A 17,065-nucleotide genomic window follows, 5' to 3' on the forward strand; every position below is an offset into this window, starting at 1 on the left:
AATTAAATCTTCGAATCCTTGTTAAGGACATATCAGTTGTAAACTCTTTTAGGCTCAGTAAGTGAGTATGCATTGCATATTTTTACGTTTTATTCGCAGTTAAACTTTTAAGAGCTCTCAAAAAAAAACGAAAAATTCATATAAAATGGCGCACAAGAAATGGAATAGGAATTTTCTTCTATCAAAATTTCTTAAATCAATTTGCATCTCTCAAGAAAAAAATGCTCGTCTACTTATTTCTTCAAGAAAATTTACAGCAAAAGCAAAGTGCTTTATAATAAAAAATATTTCTTGTGATTTTTTTTGAGAGCTGGCTTTAGGATACAGGTTGTATTTCAGGTTATTAGCTTTAGGGCGGGGTTGAACCCCAAAACCCACCCCTTGTGTGCGCTAATGTGTACGACATTCATATACATATCTAAGCTCAAGTAAATGTATGCATATATGTATGTACATATGTATTCATTCATAAATATTTAAGCCAGTTTGTTTACCAGTGCAAAATATGCTAATTATCATGACGAGAAAGCAATTTAATTTCGGAGAATAATTAAGAATTTATGTGTACACACAAGCAAATATATTGCAATATGTAGATACATATTTCGTGATCAATAATACGTTCGATCTAAATGAGAAGATTTTTTTAATTAACGGTTTTTAGAATAACAATTTAGTTCATTTCATTATATTTGATAATTGAGGCATGGCTGTTTGTGAATCGACAGAAATATAGTGGTTCTAGTTTTACATTCAAATTCGTACATAAATACTAGCGACACCATTTTTGAGAAGTTAATATACAGGCATATGTGCATTAGGGTCGTCCAAAAAAAAGTAAAGTCGGAATTTTAATGCCCTCAACCCCAGAATTGTTCTACACCGAAAAAAAAACATAGGCCTGTTTTTTATTTTGTAATCAAAAAATATTTTGAGGTCGCTCACAGCTTTCCATGTATTTAATACCGCTAGCTTTGAGTGAAGAGTTGCTAAGTCCATTTAAAAAAAAAAAAGAAGGGAAGAAAAAACTTCTTATAGCCATTTTCTTCGAGTATTTGGCAAAACTTTGAATACAAAATTTTGCGTGTTTAACGAAAAGCAAAACACGATACGAATCAGAAGGATTCGATCTCTACTAAAAGATTTGGTAATATTTTGGCCTGTTGTCTCTTTTGGGCTTAGCAAATTTTCCTTTTATTACAAATAAAACAAGCACCTTTATCCTTTTCGAAACGATGCATTTTTCTTGTTTTCTATATCAAAATATGAGTTTTCATAAAAAGTGGGCTTAGCAACTTTTCACTCTAATAGCGATATGGAAAAAAAACAGTTTTTCGTAGAAGTAGTGTAGAATTCTCTGGAATCAATATTTTTTGATCGGAAAACTCTGTTCCGCTTATGGAGACTTCCACAATACTACCTAATTATTTATGTAACCATTTTTTTAATAATAACTATTTTTTATTATGAAACTATCAACTACTTACAAATATTTGAATTGCTCAGTCTGTTCGCGCCCAAGTATTTACAGACACATACATACATACTTACACATACCACATTTTCACAAATCAAAGCTTATTTGATTGTTATCCTTTTACTTCAACCATCGTTCGAATTATTTTAAATGTGATATTAATTGGGCACAATTACGGTAATGGCAACAATATTAAAAGCAAATTAGACCCGATGGGCCACGAAAATAGCTAAAGTGTGACCCTTATGAAATCTTAGTTCTATAAATATGTATATTCTAAGCATAAATATCGTGATTATGTAGCGGTAATAATTGTGGCAAAGCTATTAAATATAGTACACATAAGTACGTGCATACCAGGGATGTTAATTTTTCAGCTTTTTCCGATCCCGTCGTTATCACAATCCCGGGATCCCGGGATTTAGATATTCATTACTTTTCAACAACTTAAATCGAAAAAATTGCTTCTATTATCAGTAGTATGAGAATACATAGCAAAATGACTCACGTAAGCAACTCAAAGAGAAAAATGTTAGCAGAATTTTTAAAAACTCCAATTCTAAAAATTACAAACTGATAAAAAAATAACCAACTTGTAGCTTTATTGTGGAATTTCTATAAAATATATAACTTGTAGTTAGCTATAGAAAGCTAGTTTAAAACTAGTTTCTATTTAAACATCCTAATACAAATTTTACTTTGATAACACTTTCTTGCTGCACTTCACAAATACTTTTTCGAATTGAAGACAAAGAATATTTTGATGAGACTTAACAAGAATATTGACTTGCTAGTATCGGAACAATTTCTTGTACGTTTATTTGCCAAAAGTTCTTTAACGGCTCGGCCCCAGTGATTCATTCTTAATCGTATGCTGCGAATACCGCATTATACTAAAGCCAGCATTTCGACATAAGCTACTAATCCATATGAACACAGATATATGAAATGTAATAAATTAAGGTAAATAAATAAAAAAGTAAAAACACAAAAAAAAATTTTTTGTTTATCTTATGTTGGAAAACGCTGTTTCTAACGGCCGTTCCTAAATAAGAGCGCTAAGCGTTGCGTACGTTTTCTCATTTCCTCTCGTTTTATTCCTGTTCCCTTTCTCACTTGCTTGTCCTTTGCCTTTCTTTCCGTCTTTGGCGTCCAACTTCAACACGTAACGCCCTGTCAGAAATAAAATTTCCATTTGCTCGACGTTAGCGCCGCATTATTGTGGGATGCTTCATACGAACTGTGTGGACATAAGGATTTTTGACAGTTGCTTGGCGCTTGATGCGCCAATTTAGGGATGGCAGTAAGTTCGAAATCTAATTTCTCATAATTTCAGGCAGACATCTTTTCCCAGAGAGTCTAAAACAGCTGAAAGAAAACTTTCGGGATAATTTAGAATTGAGCGGATGGTCAATCTTGGTTTAGCCACCGTTTATGAAGCTTCTCGCTCTTGGACCAGTAGTTGCATATAAATTATATACGACATGTATATATGTACATCCAGACATATGTATGCATGAGTACATCGTTGGTGGCGGCTGCGTCACATTAATGATCGAAAATGTGTTTGATGTGTCGCTAAAGCGCTATTGGTTATAGCCACCACGTCACCACGCCACCACCAACACTGCTAATTGCAACCGCCGCACATAAACATAAATAGGTGCATAGTATGAGCCTCGCAGTTGCTGCTCCGCGAGAAGGCCAAAATGCTTATTGATTCAAGCTAATGAAGCGAAATTTTCCCAATTGCCTGAGTTCACTTTGTGGGCCGCCTCTCCAACGGCTGACGTACTGAATACGTAGTATACTCGGATAGGTATACCAATTGCTTCTGTATTGCCATCATTGTTGCTGCTGCCAACGACACTTGCTTTTGGCCAGCAATATGCGTCAAAGGAAATTCGTTTATAATCGTCGTCATCAATTATTGTTCTACAACGCGGCGGCGTTGACTTTAGTGTCGGTGGCAGTAGTGGTACTGCAACTGCTGTTGGCGTTGGCGTTGGTATTGGTCTGCTTGGCCTGCTACGACTGCTGTGTGTGTGGCTTTCTGGGTGAAACTCGAATTTAGACTGCAGGACAAGCTGACTAATTTTGAAGCAATTTTAGATGGGTATAAAGAAAAACAAAAAACATATTTGGTGGATGCCTCACTTATTCGGCGCTGCATCGTGTATGGATTGTGGCAGTAGGTAAATTGCTTCATCGACGCCTCGCGACTGCAAACAAACAAGCCAACATACTACAAACATAGCGCTGCGTTTACATAAGACAATTTGAGCCAAGACAATTGAGAATACATATGTATTAGTTGTCAAATTGTTGTGTAAAGTGGGCGTCCATACAATTATAAAGACAATACACATCTACATTTTTCAGAAACCGTCGCGCCGTTAGTGTCGTTCGGCGTGAATTTCAAACTATTTACTAAAATATCCAAACGCAAACAACTTTTTCATATTTCTGCGACTTTTTGCGATTTTGTCTTGCCTTTTTTTCTCAAATTAACCAAGACGTGACCAAATTCTACAATTTACCGTCCAATTCACTGTCTTCGAAAAATCAAAGACAGTGACGAAGACAATGCGGGAAATGTGAATGTATTGCTATTGTCTTGGCAAAAATTGTCTCATGTAAACGCCTGGTAAGCTTCAAACTGAATGTATGCGTACGACTCTCATCGAGCTGGTGGGTTTGGCAGCAGCGATTTAATTTAGTGGCGCACCGCTTCGTTTGCTCGCGGATAGTTTTTTTGTTTTTTTGCTGTTGCTTTCGCTTCGTTCGATCGTTCGCTTGATTGGCCGTTTGAATTGTATTTTATTTGTATTCTGGGTGTTCCGGCAATTTGTTCCCTTTACTCAATTAACCCGTCACTACTTTGCTGCCTTGTACTGCCAGACACCCTCTGTTTCTTGTATTTTTTTTCGGCCTGGTGGACGTACGTATATATGTACATTAGGGTGGTCCACGAATGCACGTGAAAAAGTGAAGTCGGAATTTGTATGCCCTCCCCCACCCCCCTAAGATGGTTCTATACCAAAAAAAAGCTCCATTTTTATACTTTGAAATCAAAATTTATTATTGGAATCTCCTGAATAGAACCAGAGTTTTCCGATCGAAAAATATAGATTTTCAAAGCTTCCATATAATTTGGGGCATCAAAATTCCGATTTTATTTATTTTGAACCACCCTAATGTGCATACCCACGGAGTGTTTCCATCTTAATAGAGTTGCCAAATGACAGTTGATTTTGATTGCTGCTTCTTTTTATTATATGTATGTAGCCCCTTTCTCGCTTCCATTAAAAGTCAATCATTAATATTTTTTATTGTTTGTTATTGTATATATGTTTCGGAACCATTATTATTAATAATGGAAACAATAATAGTAAAACCGAAAGGCGAGACAATACGCCAATTGAGCACGCGGTCGCCTTTTTGGGCGTGTTGTGTGTGTGTGTGTGTGTTAAAGTGGTACACACTGTACTATGTAGGCATGTATGTATGTATGTAAATATTTATGTGGGTCTAAATGTGGCTTGTAAACCCATAACAATATTTAATTTTTTTTTATCTTAATCTCTCTTTGTTGTACAAAATAAATTAATGCATTTCGCCACATTTTTCCACGCCTTTCACATGCCACATTTCACTTACATACATACATATGTATGTGTGCATGACGATATATGTGCATATATTTATATATACACTGCTATGTATGTATGTATGTGTATTTATTTGTATGTTTGTTTTCACATAAATTCTGATCATTCGAAACATCCATAGCATCACACCAGGGAGGTCACTGTAGCTTATCTATTCACGTATATACATATGTACATATACATATATTTAAGTACATACACACACAAACATATGTGCGTATTTACCTTTTAAAAGTGTACCTTTTGCTATATATGTATGTATGTACATACATCTGTCAGAGAAGCGGTGCAAAGAACATAATGTATTTAGTACCTTTAGTACCTTTTTCTGGCTTGACTTCTATCGCCGCCATCATCTTGGGCTTTTACGCAATTACTCGCACAATGCTTGTTTGGTCTTGTCACGCTTTTTTGTATTTTTTTTTTTTGGTTTTTTGTTTTTGTTCTTATATCATAATTATTTATTTTGTTATTTGGGAGTGTTCCATGTTTTTGACGTAGGCGTGGCAACCCTTCACATCTCCGAGGATATTTTCTTCCTTCGTCGCGCTCATTTTTTTAGTGTTTTGTTAATAGCGTAAAAGGATTTTCCGCTTTTCCGAGGCAATTAATATGAAATTAAGCGAATACCGCAAATAAAAATTAAAAAAAAAACATCATGAAACTGAAATTCTTGAGCGCATATGGAAGCAATTTTTTCCGATTAAGTCGCGACTCCCTTAATTGCTTTTCGCTTAATATCTCCATTTGTTTGATGAATTTCAATTTTTCGATCACTTAAAAATTTACTTCGCTAAATCGTTGCAGCTGACGCGCTCATCAGATGGCATCTATCGCTCTAAACACATTTGTTTGCGGGTAAAGTAAATTTTTTTTGAGGCTACTACACTGTTCGGCAATAGGCTGGAGAATTGGTGAAACCACGGTTTTCTAAAAGTCGGTTTTCAAAACTGAGGTGTCCAATTAAAGTGCCTGGCCTGCAGATATGCAAACCGGTCTAATTTTTTTTATTTAAATTTAGTTAAAATTATTTATTCATTTTCACCAACAATTCACGTTCACGATTTCCAGTGATACATTTATCTGGCAATATTACGGTTTGGTGGTTGTCAGAAGGCATATTTCCATTGTCGTCTTTAATAACCTAACGAAAGTGTATGTTCGTGAAGAAGTTCTTGAAATTCTCCAATGATCTGGCGTGTCGCAGCATGGTTAATCGCAAAACGAAATAAATTTGAAGAACTTTTTCCCATTCACTCCCTGGCAGCAACAATGATCCAGTTTGATGGTGAATCTGTCCTTGAAACTGTATCGTATAGTTGGTGGCAATTTAAAAATTGCTGAGTATCGTTGTTCTACAGAAATCCAATATACACAGACTTATTTCAGTCGAAATACCTTAAAGCTATTATCAAGGAGCGCAATTTTCATTTGAGATTGACCCCTGGACCACTCAATCCTGGTGTATCTGAATGAAGCTCGCAAATCACGTTCATTGGGCCAATCGGAACACACGGGAGCTCGGCATACTCGGTGGTATAGCACGTCGATATAATCGGACATTCACGCCACTTTTTCTCACTTCACCATTTTTAGTAATAGCTCGACCGCAGCGTCACCCGGCGGCTGTTTTTGCAATAGTATTGCCCTTACCAGTCATTACCAATACAAAAGTATCTCGAATACAAGCCAGATCAGATCATAACTAAGATTTTTAACAATAACACATCTCCATCGCCACCTGGCAGATCAAACTGGAAATCTGAGCAACTACAAAGAGACCTTGCTCACACAAAAAAATTCGTTAAAATCGATTTTATATACATACATCCAAAGAAAGGTAATAGTTTCAGTACCTTTTGGAAGACGCCGCGCCCCTTCTTAAATATCCCAATTGTCTTTAAAAGTATGCGATTGATTTCGTATATCTCTAAGAAAAAAAGTCCTTTAGATCATACCTCTAAAATCAATTTGGAGCCTGCGCAATTTTAAAAGAAAATATCTTTAATAATATCAATAATCAGATTAATATTTACTAAAGTATCACGAATGTTTTTTTTTATAAAACTGGTGCTCCGGAGTTTTGGGATATGAAAATTTCATTTCTGATATCTATTTTTTATTTAAAGAACAGCAAGATGGCGCTTCAAAGCAAATCTACTATATATTTGTGGAAGTATGTATGTATGTGCTAGGTTGTAGCCTAAACGGATGGACAGAATCGAATAAAATATTTCCATGATTCCTGGACCTCTAATAGGGGAAAAAATTGGGACTCCCATAGTGAAAATTTTTAATCAGCTCTAACTACGGAATTATTGTCACATGAACTCGAAATTTGAAATGCACAGGTAACTATGGTAGGTGCTTATAGAAAGATATATGTATATAAATGAGTTTGTAAAAGGGGGCGTGGCACATCTCATAGGTGTGGAATCGGTGGAGTGCAATAAGGCCCATGGGCTTTATTTCCCAGAAAAGAGAAATATTTCCATTTCGAAGGGGAAACAACGCCCTTCACTAAAAGGCAATAAAGCCCGCGGGCTTTATTTTCCAAAGGAAAGGAAATAACGCCCGCTTGATTTATTTCATAAAAAAGGAAATAAAGCCGGTGAGTAGTATTTTCTCTGGCTTTATTTTACTGAAACATTCCAGTTATGTATACAGGCATACATTTGCCTAAAATGGAACGTATTTTAAACTAATTGCTCTCTATTTTTGCATACAGTGTAGTTCTGCGTTAAATTCCCTTCTGCAGTATACGCACAAAATCAAACGGTATTTTTCCCAGTAACTGATAAGCGAATTATTGGAAATTAAAGGTAAATTGTTACTGTTTTTTAGCTTCCAATGCGATGCGCATATAGTGGTTGCCGGCAAACGCGCGTTGAGCGCCAACAGACTCGCTGCCCACGCACGGGCTTTATTTCTTTTTTTTTTAGGAGGTCTCTAAGAGTATGCGATTGATTTCGTATATTTCTATACTACTATATGTTCCCGTACTAAACCATTAACACTTCCAGAGATGTGCAGTATGAAAAATTCGGTTTATTTGACTAGAGTAGAGAACTTGACTACAATGAACACATCCACAAATATAATAATAATAATAGATTGGCGCCTACATATATGTTAGTGTTTGGCCGAGCTTCTCCTCCGATTTGTGGCGTGCGCCTTGATGTTGTCACACAAAGTGGAGAGGCCTACAGTTTTACGCCGACTCCGAACGGCGATTGTATTTTTATGAGAAGCTGTTTTTCATGGCAGAAATACACTCGGAGGTTTGCCATTGCCTGCCGAGGGGCGACAGCTGTTAAGAAAAACCTTTTTTTCTAAATTTTTTTGCGATGTTGCTTTGACCAGGGCTTGAACCCAAGCGCTGCGGATTGGAAGCGCGCACTGCTTACCACTACACCACAGTGGCCGCCTTATATTTAATATCGAGATATTTATCCTTAAAAAATTGTGATGTTTCCACAATTTCCCGGGTGCCGCAAATCAACTTTGACATCCCTAGCAACACTTCTCATAGCATTCAAAGGAAACTGACAACCATGACAATGACTAATTTTCAACTATAACTTGACTGTACTAAACTTCAGTATTTTTAGTCATGATATTGTTTTTCTATATATAACTGCTTAAAAGCTTAAAACTTCCAATTAGTTGCAGCTTTTTTGACAGATATCCCATTGGAAATTATGTCTCAAAGCTGCAATTAGCTTTAGAGTCTTCTTTATTTTTACTATAACTACGGGCCCTTGTTTCCCAAATCCGTGACTAAGAATGGGAAAATACTGACCACTTGTAATAAGATTATTAAGGGCCTGAGCTTCTCTTCCATAGATGTACTGCATAAACATTCCCGCTCTTTTCGGCGGATACAGTTGGATACAGTTTTCGATTTATTATGGATACTTTAAAGGCGCACAACCATTTGTACCAGTGCACTAACAAATGTAACTTAAGAAAATGTGAAGCAAAATCTAAACTCAACAGATCGCTAAGTTTTTAAAAGTTCTGCTAATTTCTGGGTAATGGAATACATACAAAGTACATACGAAATTACAGTTTGAAGTTTATGCGAAGTTGTGCGAAGTTATGCGAAGTATGCATAATCAGACCATAAGGCAGTGGCAACACTGATCACTGCTTTTTCTCAGAGAACAAGCCACGCTCGTTATGAAATTATATTAGATTTATCTCACCGGTACAACCGCGTTCGACTTTATGTATAACTTCAGCGAATCATAAAAAACAATTGCATTGCATCTAGAGCTGGGAGAGATGAAAATATATAGAAAGGGGAGTACGAGAAGGAAGGCAAAAAAATAAGTCAGTGGCAAATATACATCGATGTTTTTCTTTGATTCGATGCATCGATTTGCATAGAATTTTTCAGATAATCTTTCACAACAAAATATCTTAATAGCAAAATTGTACAAAGTTTAAAATGAATTACTGCATCTTCTCTTTTTTGTACAATTGAAAAACTGGAATGACGGTTCAATGTACTAGAGATACATCGACTAATTTACATCGAGTGGGTAATTTTAGATGCATCGATATTTTTCCGACATCCCTAATAAAGTTCAGCTAGACCTGTATGCATCAGCAGGAATAAATAACTAGTATCAATTTGCAGAGGAGAGATACCACTGGTAAAGTATGTAATTTTAAATTCGGTTCCAAGCGCCAAACTATTGTAAAGTCACTTAAAAAGAACAAAGGCCTTGCCAAATAAACATTTATGGCTTTGCGTGGCATTTATAACTTTGCCAGCAAAGCGCAAGAGGCAAAAGGTATGTATGTCACACATGCATGTTTACACTTGAAAATTGCTGTGGATTTTATACATATTTATACATATTTGCTCTTAAATAAATGAGCAAAAATTAAACCAGCGAATCGTTCACGGATCTCGAGGCAAAACTTTTATCCAGCATCATAGCCTTAACTTGTGACAATGTTTCGAAATACGCCAAGTGCAAACCACGTATAAAGTGGTCCGAAAATTTCACAAAAGAGCAAAAAAAAATCATTTACTCGAACTTTTGAATGATTTTCTAACTTAAATGGCTATTTGCAGCTCTCAAGAAAAATCACAAGAAATACACTAGGCGACAAATGAAAGTGTACACCTTGTTCTAATATAATATTCACAATTATTTTCATGAACATTAGTTATTTATGAAAATATAGTTCATTCTATAATATGATTCTTAAATTAAAGTTACACACCTTATATAAAGTCAAAAAAAATATAAAAATTTTCATCAACATTTTCAACTTTTTATTCACAATTTTTAAAAAAAAATCGAGTATGCAGTTCTGTAGCCCATTTTAGAATTTTAGTCTAACAAAGTGCAAGTTTTAAACGGCTAAAAAAACTCCGTAGATTTTTGATTTTTCGCACTTCTTTATATATAGATAAATATGTTTCCAGCTCTCAAGAAAAACTGAGAGAACAAACAAATTTTCTCCTAATAATTTTCTCAGTTTGCAGCTCTCAAGAAAAAAAATTGCTCGCATATTTATTTCTTCAGGAAAATTTATAGTAAAGGCAAAGTGTTTTTTCAAGCAACAGAAATAATGAAAAGTATTTCTTGTGATTTTTCTTGAGAGCTGGATTCTAAGCTCATTTCTTTTGCTTGAAAAGTACTTTGCTTTTGCTGTAAATTTTCTTGAAGAAATAACTTCGGTTTCACCAAAACTATTGAAGTGAAAAATCATTTTCTTTTGTCAGCTTCCAATATAACCTTCGTGAAACTGGCTATAAATATACGAACATTTTATTCTTGAGATCTGCAAACTGATTTAAGAAATTTTGTGCGTCATTTTATACAAATTTTTGGTATTTCTTGAGAGCTGTAAACAGCCCTTAACCTACTATGTACATACATACGAGATTCTATTATAATTGTTCACCATTAAATTTGTAAATTAGGCAAGCATTGAGACAGGTCAACCAAAATATTTCTTTCTAGGCTTATTGCGCGCCAAGCTACGATATGAATTAGTGGTGTTCCTGCAAAGTTTCGAAACTCTTAATTTGAAATTATTTACGAAGATCAAGTATTATTATATAGTATTTGGTAGTATTTCGAGAGAGTTATAATTTTGTTTCTATTGTTGCAAATTAACATAACAATTCTACGATACCTATTACTTAGATCTATTTATTTATTAAAATGGGCACCTCATTGTACGTACATATTCACCCGGCAAACGTATCTGTATCTGTGTGTATGTATGTATGTATGTACATAGCCCTGCTAATTGTCTTCCTTCTTGATTACCAAGGCTCGCGATCCACTCAGCATACCAACCACACAAGGTGGTCTCAACCACCATTGCTGGCAGAGTCAAAAAATACAAATACAAAACCAGCTACAAAAGCGAACAAGTTATTGTTTTTTGTTGCACAGCTGCCAAGCCGCGTCTTACATATGTACCTATGTATATTTAGTTGAATATGCGCGGACGGCACAAGCCATTAAAATGACCAAAACAACAAATGAAAAAAAAGTAAAAAATGAAATAAAAAAGCACGAAATGAATGCACAATCATAGCCAAAAGCGGTTACGCCACCAATATCACCACAGTCGCCACCACAACCACCACCACCACCACAACCACCACTAAAAATAATACAAAACGAGGAAGGTAAGGCAAATATGTAGGTAAAATGCAGAAGGTGCACGAAAAAGTAAAACAAAAAACTTTGAAAGCCTCGCGCTTTGATTGGTCACCAACGGAACGCCGACATTGTTGAGGTGGAGATCTCGGTGGAAGATCAAAGGAATTGCTAGCTGGCTGACTGACTGACTGCTTAACTGCTGGAGATGAAACAAGTTGTTGCCATTTCATTTGTGGCATGTCAAAAGCATCGTTTTTTAGGCGTTGAAGAGCAATTTGAATTAGTGGCAAGCGGTTGGACATCACTGGCATTTATTGTGCATCACCACTCACTGGCTGTGGCAGGCGAAGATCATTAGCAGCCATGTTCACGATTTCACAATCCATAGTAGATGCTGCACTAAATGAGGTATATATGTATGTATGTACATAGGTACATGTGTTTGCCAGTTATATACTTACATGCGTACATGCATCTATACTTACCTACATAAAAGGCATTAGTAAATGCACTACGTCTAAATATATCATCACGATAGGCGATAGATCAAGAATAGTATGACATTATAGTTAATTAACATCGCTTAGGATTTAAGAACCTTAATTTTCAAACTTTTGTTAATGTTAGCTTTTGTCGGGCTTTTGTCATCTTCATTTTGACATTAAAAATTGGTGTAAACAAATCTCTAAGGTATGAAATTGAAAAAAATACCTGTGCCTATATGTGTATGTGTGCATGTATGTACCTGGCAACGCCCATGAACAGCATCCTTTAAATGTTTGAAACATTGCCACTATATTCTTAATGCCGTTATAGTGACTAGTGGAAACCAATTTAAACTAAATTTTTCAAAAACGAGTATAACATTTTTTTTTAGTAAAAGTGCGAACAATACAATAATCAAATCGTATAGATACATAAATAAATTAAAGCGAGGGGAGGAGATCACAAGTCGTTCAATTAGCGTAAAAGCTATAATTTAACTGAAAGCTTGTTGGGGCATATGAAACCGATTTCCAATTTATCACACTGAATTTCGGTATCGGCCATTTAGGATGTTTATGGCCTGTTCGTGCAATTAACATCAATTTGTCCAAAAAAACCCGAGCGTTTATGACTCTATGCAAGCGCAAAATAATACATTGTCATATGTATACGTATGTACACTATACATATGCATATTTCCACTAATAAACTAGTATTGTATAAGTTTCACTTAAGATGACTTTAATTGAACTTGTTAAAGCTAAATAAATTAAATTGCTGACTGTCTTTGTGGTTAACGAAAATGAAACAAAATAAAAAATGGCCCTGAAAACGTATTTTTGTTGAAAGCGTGCATGGAGTTATATGAATTTATTAAATTTTTATGATTTTGCTGCGCAAGCAAGTTAGAGTATGTAGGGCTTTATAAAATTTCCGGGAAACAACGTTGAAGTGGTGATAAAACGCCGAAAAGTTAAAATAAAACGTAAAAGCAACAAGCAAGCAAGTAAGGAAGTTTCATATAAAACTACAACTAAAAGAAATATATATACATATATACATATATGTATATTCGGTTAAATTTTAGCTTTTATACCCACTGCCCATAAATGCTAGTTATTTAATTTTTTACCATTGCATTTCACGAGAGTACTTTCCCATGCACATTTATCGATTTTATAAGTGGCTTTTAATACTTGGAACGATCTTATTTTACACTCTTTTATTTCAGATTGTAAATGTACATACATACATACGAGTACATACACTCCTCGTCATTTGAATAGCACACCCTTTTAATACTAAGAATTTACAGTTTTCCTTTTATTTATATACTATTCAAATATACTATACAAATTAAAAAAAAAAATTTCAACAAAGTAGTGATGGGCTACCGTAATGACCTGCAGTGAATGTGTTAATAATATTTTTAGAAAAATTCTGAATATGAAGATTTGAAAAATAGCGTTGAGTTTTGATAATTTTTTTTTTTTTGTTGACGGTGCATTGCATTTTCTTTCAAACAACAAATTTTCTCGGGCATAATTTCTATGGAAGCAAATGAATGCAATATCTGAATTAGAAAAGCGTTCGCCCCTCAGCAGGCAATGATAAGCCTCCGCAATTAATTTCTGTCTTGAAAAAGCTTCACATAAAACTATTTGACGTTCCTAGACGGCGTGTTATAACATCAGAACGCACACCACAAATTGGCGGAGAAACTCCAAAATATGTATTACCTTTACAAGATGAAAATGTAATGCTTTTAGAACAGAGTCACTGACGTGAACTGATTCTCACGACCCTGTTAAAAGCTTGGATGCTAAAGGAATATTTGTATTGAATTTATTCTTTAGTCGATTGAGTTGGGGTGCAAAGCTCTCGAGGCTTTTTCTCTCTAAAAGCCTTTCAGTGTTGTGTTTTTGTTATTTTAATTTTCCTTTTTGGGTAGTCACTGGAATAGACTAACCTCAAAAAGGGCTCTAGCACTTAAGCTATAATGATGGCCATAAACTCAAAGCCCAAAATTTACCACTCAGAACACTTCACGGAGCATGTCTTAAAAAGTACCAGTACGGGTTGTATGAAATGAAGATTGGGTCAGGACTAAGGCTGGGACTGTCCGTATATTCGAGTATCCGGATAACCGTTGGGATTATCGTATATGCGTCTAAACTTTAGACATCTGGTTAATTTCGCTCTATTTTGTTATCCCGATGTCCGGTTAATATCCATTCCTTTGATGATCCGGATATTCCGATATTCGAATTAGTGTTTGAACACAACTGTTATTTTATTGTTATCTTTAAATTCAAAAATCCTGATATCTGGTTAATATCCGAATATTTCGGTTAATATTCATATATACGCATATTCAAAAAATCTGGATGAACTTCCAGCCCTAGTGAGGACTCTTTGTTGGATAGAAGCTTCTGAAAATTGTGCTCAAGCTCGCCTACAATGATCATTCGATTCTTCTTAAGAGCCGCACACTTACGAAAAATGTGTTTTACCCTCATCCCTACATCTGTTGACCAGGGCCCACTAAAGTTGGCAGCGAGGCTTGTCGTAGCAGTCGCTTACTATGTATGTTAATATGCTATGTTTTCTGCAATCCTACATTCCTCACTTGATCAGGGAATGTCTGGATGCTCAGGGATCCAACTTCAATCTATAAAAAGTTGGGTTCTTTTTTAAGCATTCCTGATTTATTTGTGATTTTCGTATGCACCTAAACCGAAATAACTGCACCACGTAGATAGATAGAGATTAATTATAGGTGGATTGTGGCCCAAGTGCAATCTTGCCTTCAAAACACCTCTTTCAGGTCTAACGCCTTCAACTAGTTCAGAAGGGCTTAAGGGAGCAGAGAGTTAGTGCACTCTTAGCAAGCCTATATTAGGCCTATAATCCTCGTTACTCGTTTTTGTTTCCTAAGCTTTTCTTTTATCGCATTTGAACCTATTGCTTGGTAGGGTTCAGGGCCAATTAGCAGCCGCTTCCTTCGGAAACATGCCCGTTATCTTGTTACCCTCCATTTTCTTGTGGCCTGGAATTCATAGTAGATGGATGATATGGTAGATTGTTGAGGAGTTTCAATATGCCCTTAAACCAGCGATGATATTGCAGTACTCAAAGCGGAAGACGATATCTGAGGATAATAATTCTCTCATTGTGAGTAGGAAACTCAGAGTTATCTCCGCGCACAGACTGATGGCGTAAACTTCTGTCTAAAACATGCTCTTGTACCTTCCCCTTGGCGCAGATATCTTACCCAAAGGCCGTGGAGTCCTTTGCACTCGGGAGTTTTAAAGCCGTCTGTGTACCAGTGTAGGGCACTAATATGGAGGCGTCTTTGCAAAATGGAGGTGCTCTATGTTGTGCGTGGAAACTCATGTCTGTGCACATCCTGTTTGGTGCTGTAACCGGCTGAATGATTTTGGCCGAGTTCAATAAAGCACGCAAACTAATGCCAATTTGAAATGCGAAGTGAAGTCAAATCCAGTTCCACTTGGTCGCAGAAGAGGCCTCCCTTTTCCTCTCTTACCACCAGTGGGGATATATGTATGTACATCCACTGGGTATAAAAGCGTTAATCGCAACTTTTAGTGCCAATAGCCGCCTGTACATCCGGAAAATATTAATGTGAAACGTTTAAATTTTGCTAATTAGGTTGCCACAGTTGTTGACATCGCAAACATTTTAGTTGTTGTTGTGGTGGCATTGATGTCGGCGGCAGTGTTGCCGTTGTGCGACTAAAGGGGTTTTGAAAATTTAGATTTTTTACCCTTTTCCAAAATAATGTGCGACTTTTGCCCCATTTCAGAGATTTTTTTAGGAAACGTTAAGAGAGCCATGAAAATGCATTACTTAAAACTTTTATAGGAAAAGCAACTCTTCTCGATTTCTATGTATGTTTGCAATCCTGTTTTATGCAAAGCTTGTCCCACTATTATCTTTTTAAATTCAACAGCGGAACGTTTTAACAAGAAAAAGACTTTATAATACGTTTAAATTTCATTTTGAGTTTGGATCTCAGATTTTTTCTTTTATTAGTAAAGAAAAGCAAAAATTGTATGGCGACCCTCTTTTTCGTCAATTACCCCTTTTTGGCAACTTTCTGAAAATTCTCAACGGCAACACTGGTCGGCGGCGCTACTAATGAATCCGCCGTTTCCTGATCGCATCGCATGGCTGGAAATAAATTCCACTTTAACGGCACCGCCCCATTCTGACATCACATGAGTGCGACAAAAGCTGCCAAAAACCGCATCGTTGCTTCGATGATGGGTAGGTAATTCAGTGTGGGCTCCGCTTTCTATGGTCTGCGGTCGGCATTTTGCAGTGAAGTGTGACTGCGGCGGCGGATTACGCGGGGACGTTTGTATAATAAAAGCTTAAAATCTTAATATCAAATTATGACAAATTTCTGAGAATTTTCTCATGATTATGGGCAATCGTGTATGGGGCTTTGGAATCGAATGACATTTGTACATAAAAATATATGTATGTATGTATGTATGTATGTATCTATGCAGTTGGCTGCCGACGTTGGCGTTCCACAACAGTAACTCTAAATTGCCTTAGTCAATCCAAAATGGCAAATTCAAAAGAATGGAATGCATAAAACATTAGATTGCGAATTATGTGGTCGGCTTTTCCACTGATCTTCCTACATAATTTATTTGCATTCAATTGTCTGCCGTGAAGTGGCAATTTTGCTTGGAGTCGCATAGGATCTGCATACATGTGTATTTTTACTCGTATGTATGTACATAACTATGAGTAAA

General features: G+C 36.0%; 1 protein-coding gene across 1 annotated transcript in view; it reads right to left on the minus strand.

Annotated features, from left to right (window-relative positions):
• Positions 1-3,198: 3,198 nt before the first annotated feature.
• Positions 3,199-17,065, minus strand: part of LOC118738143 (transcription factor LBX1-like) — a 145,008-nt gene continuing 131,141 nt past the window's right edge. Inside the window, exons 2-3 of the mRNA XM_036469065.1 lie at positions 3,635-3,736; positions 3,199-3,568 (exon numbers count right to left, since the gene is read on the minus strand). Coding sequence (XP_036324958.1) covers positions 3,199-3,568; positions 3,635-3,736 — 472 coding nt within the window. The remainder of the gene's footprint in view (positions 3,569-3,634; positions 3,737-17,065) is intronic.

The sequence above is a fragment of the Rhagoletis pomonella genome, unplaced genomic scaffold, assembly GCF_013731165.1.
Source record: "Rhagoletis pomonella isolate Grant_MI unplaced genomic scaffold, Rhpom_1.0 Rhpom_scaffold_00004, whole genome shotgun sequence".
In the NCBI taxonomy this organism is placed as follows: Eukaryota; Metazoa; Arthropoda; class Insecta; order Diptera; family Tephritidae; genus Rhagoletis; species Rhagoletis pomonella.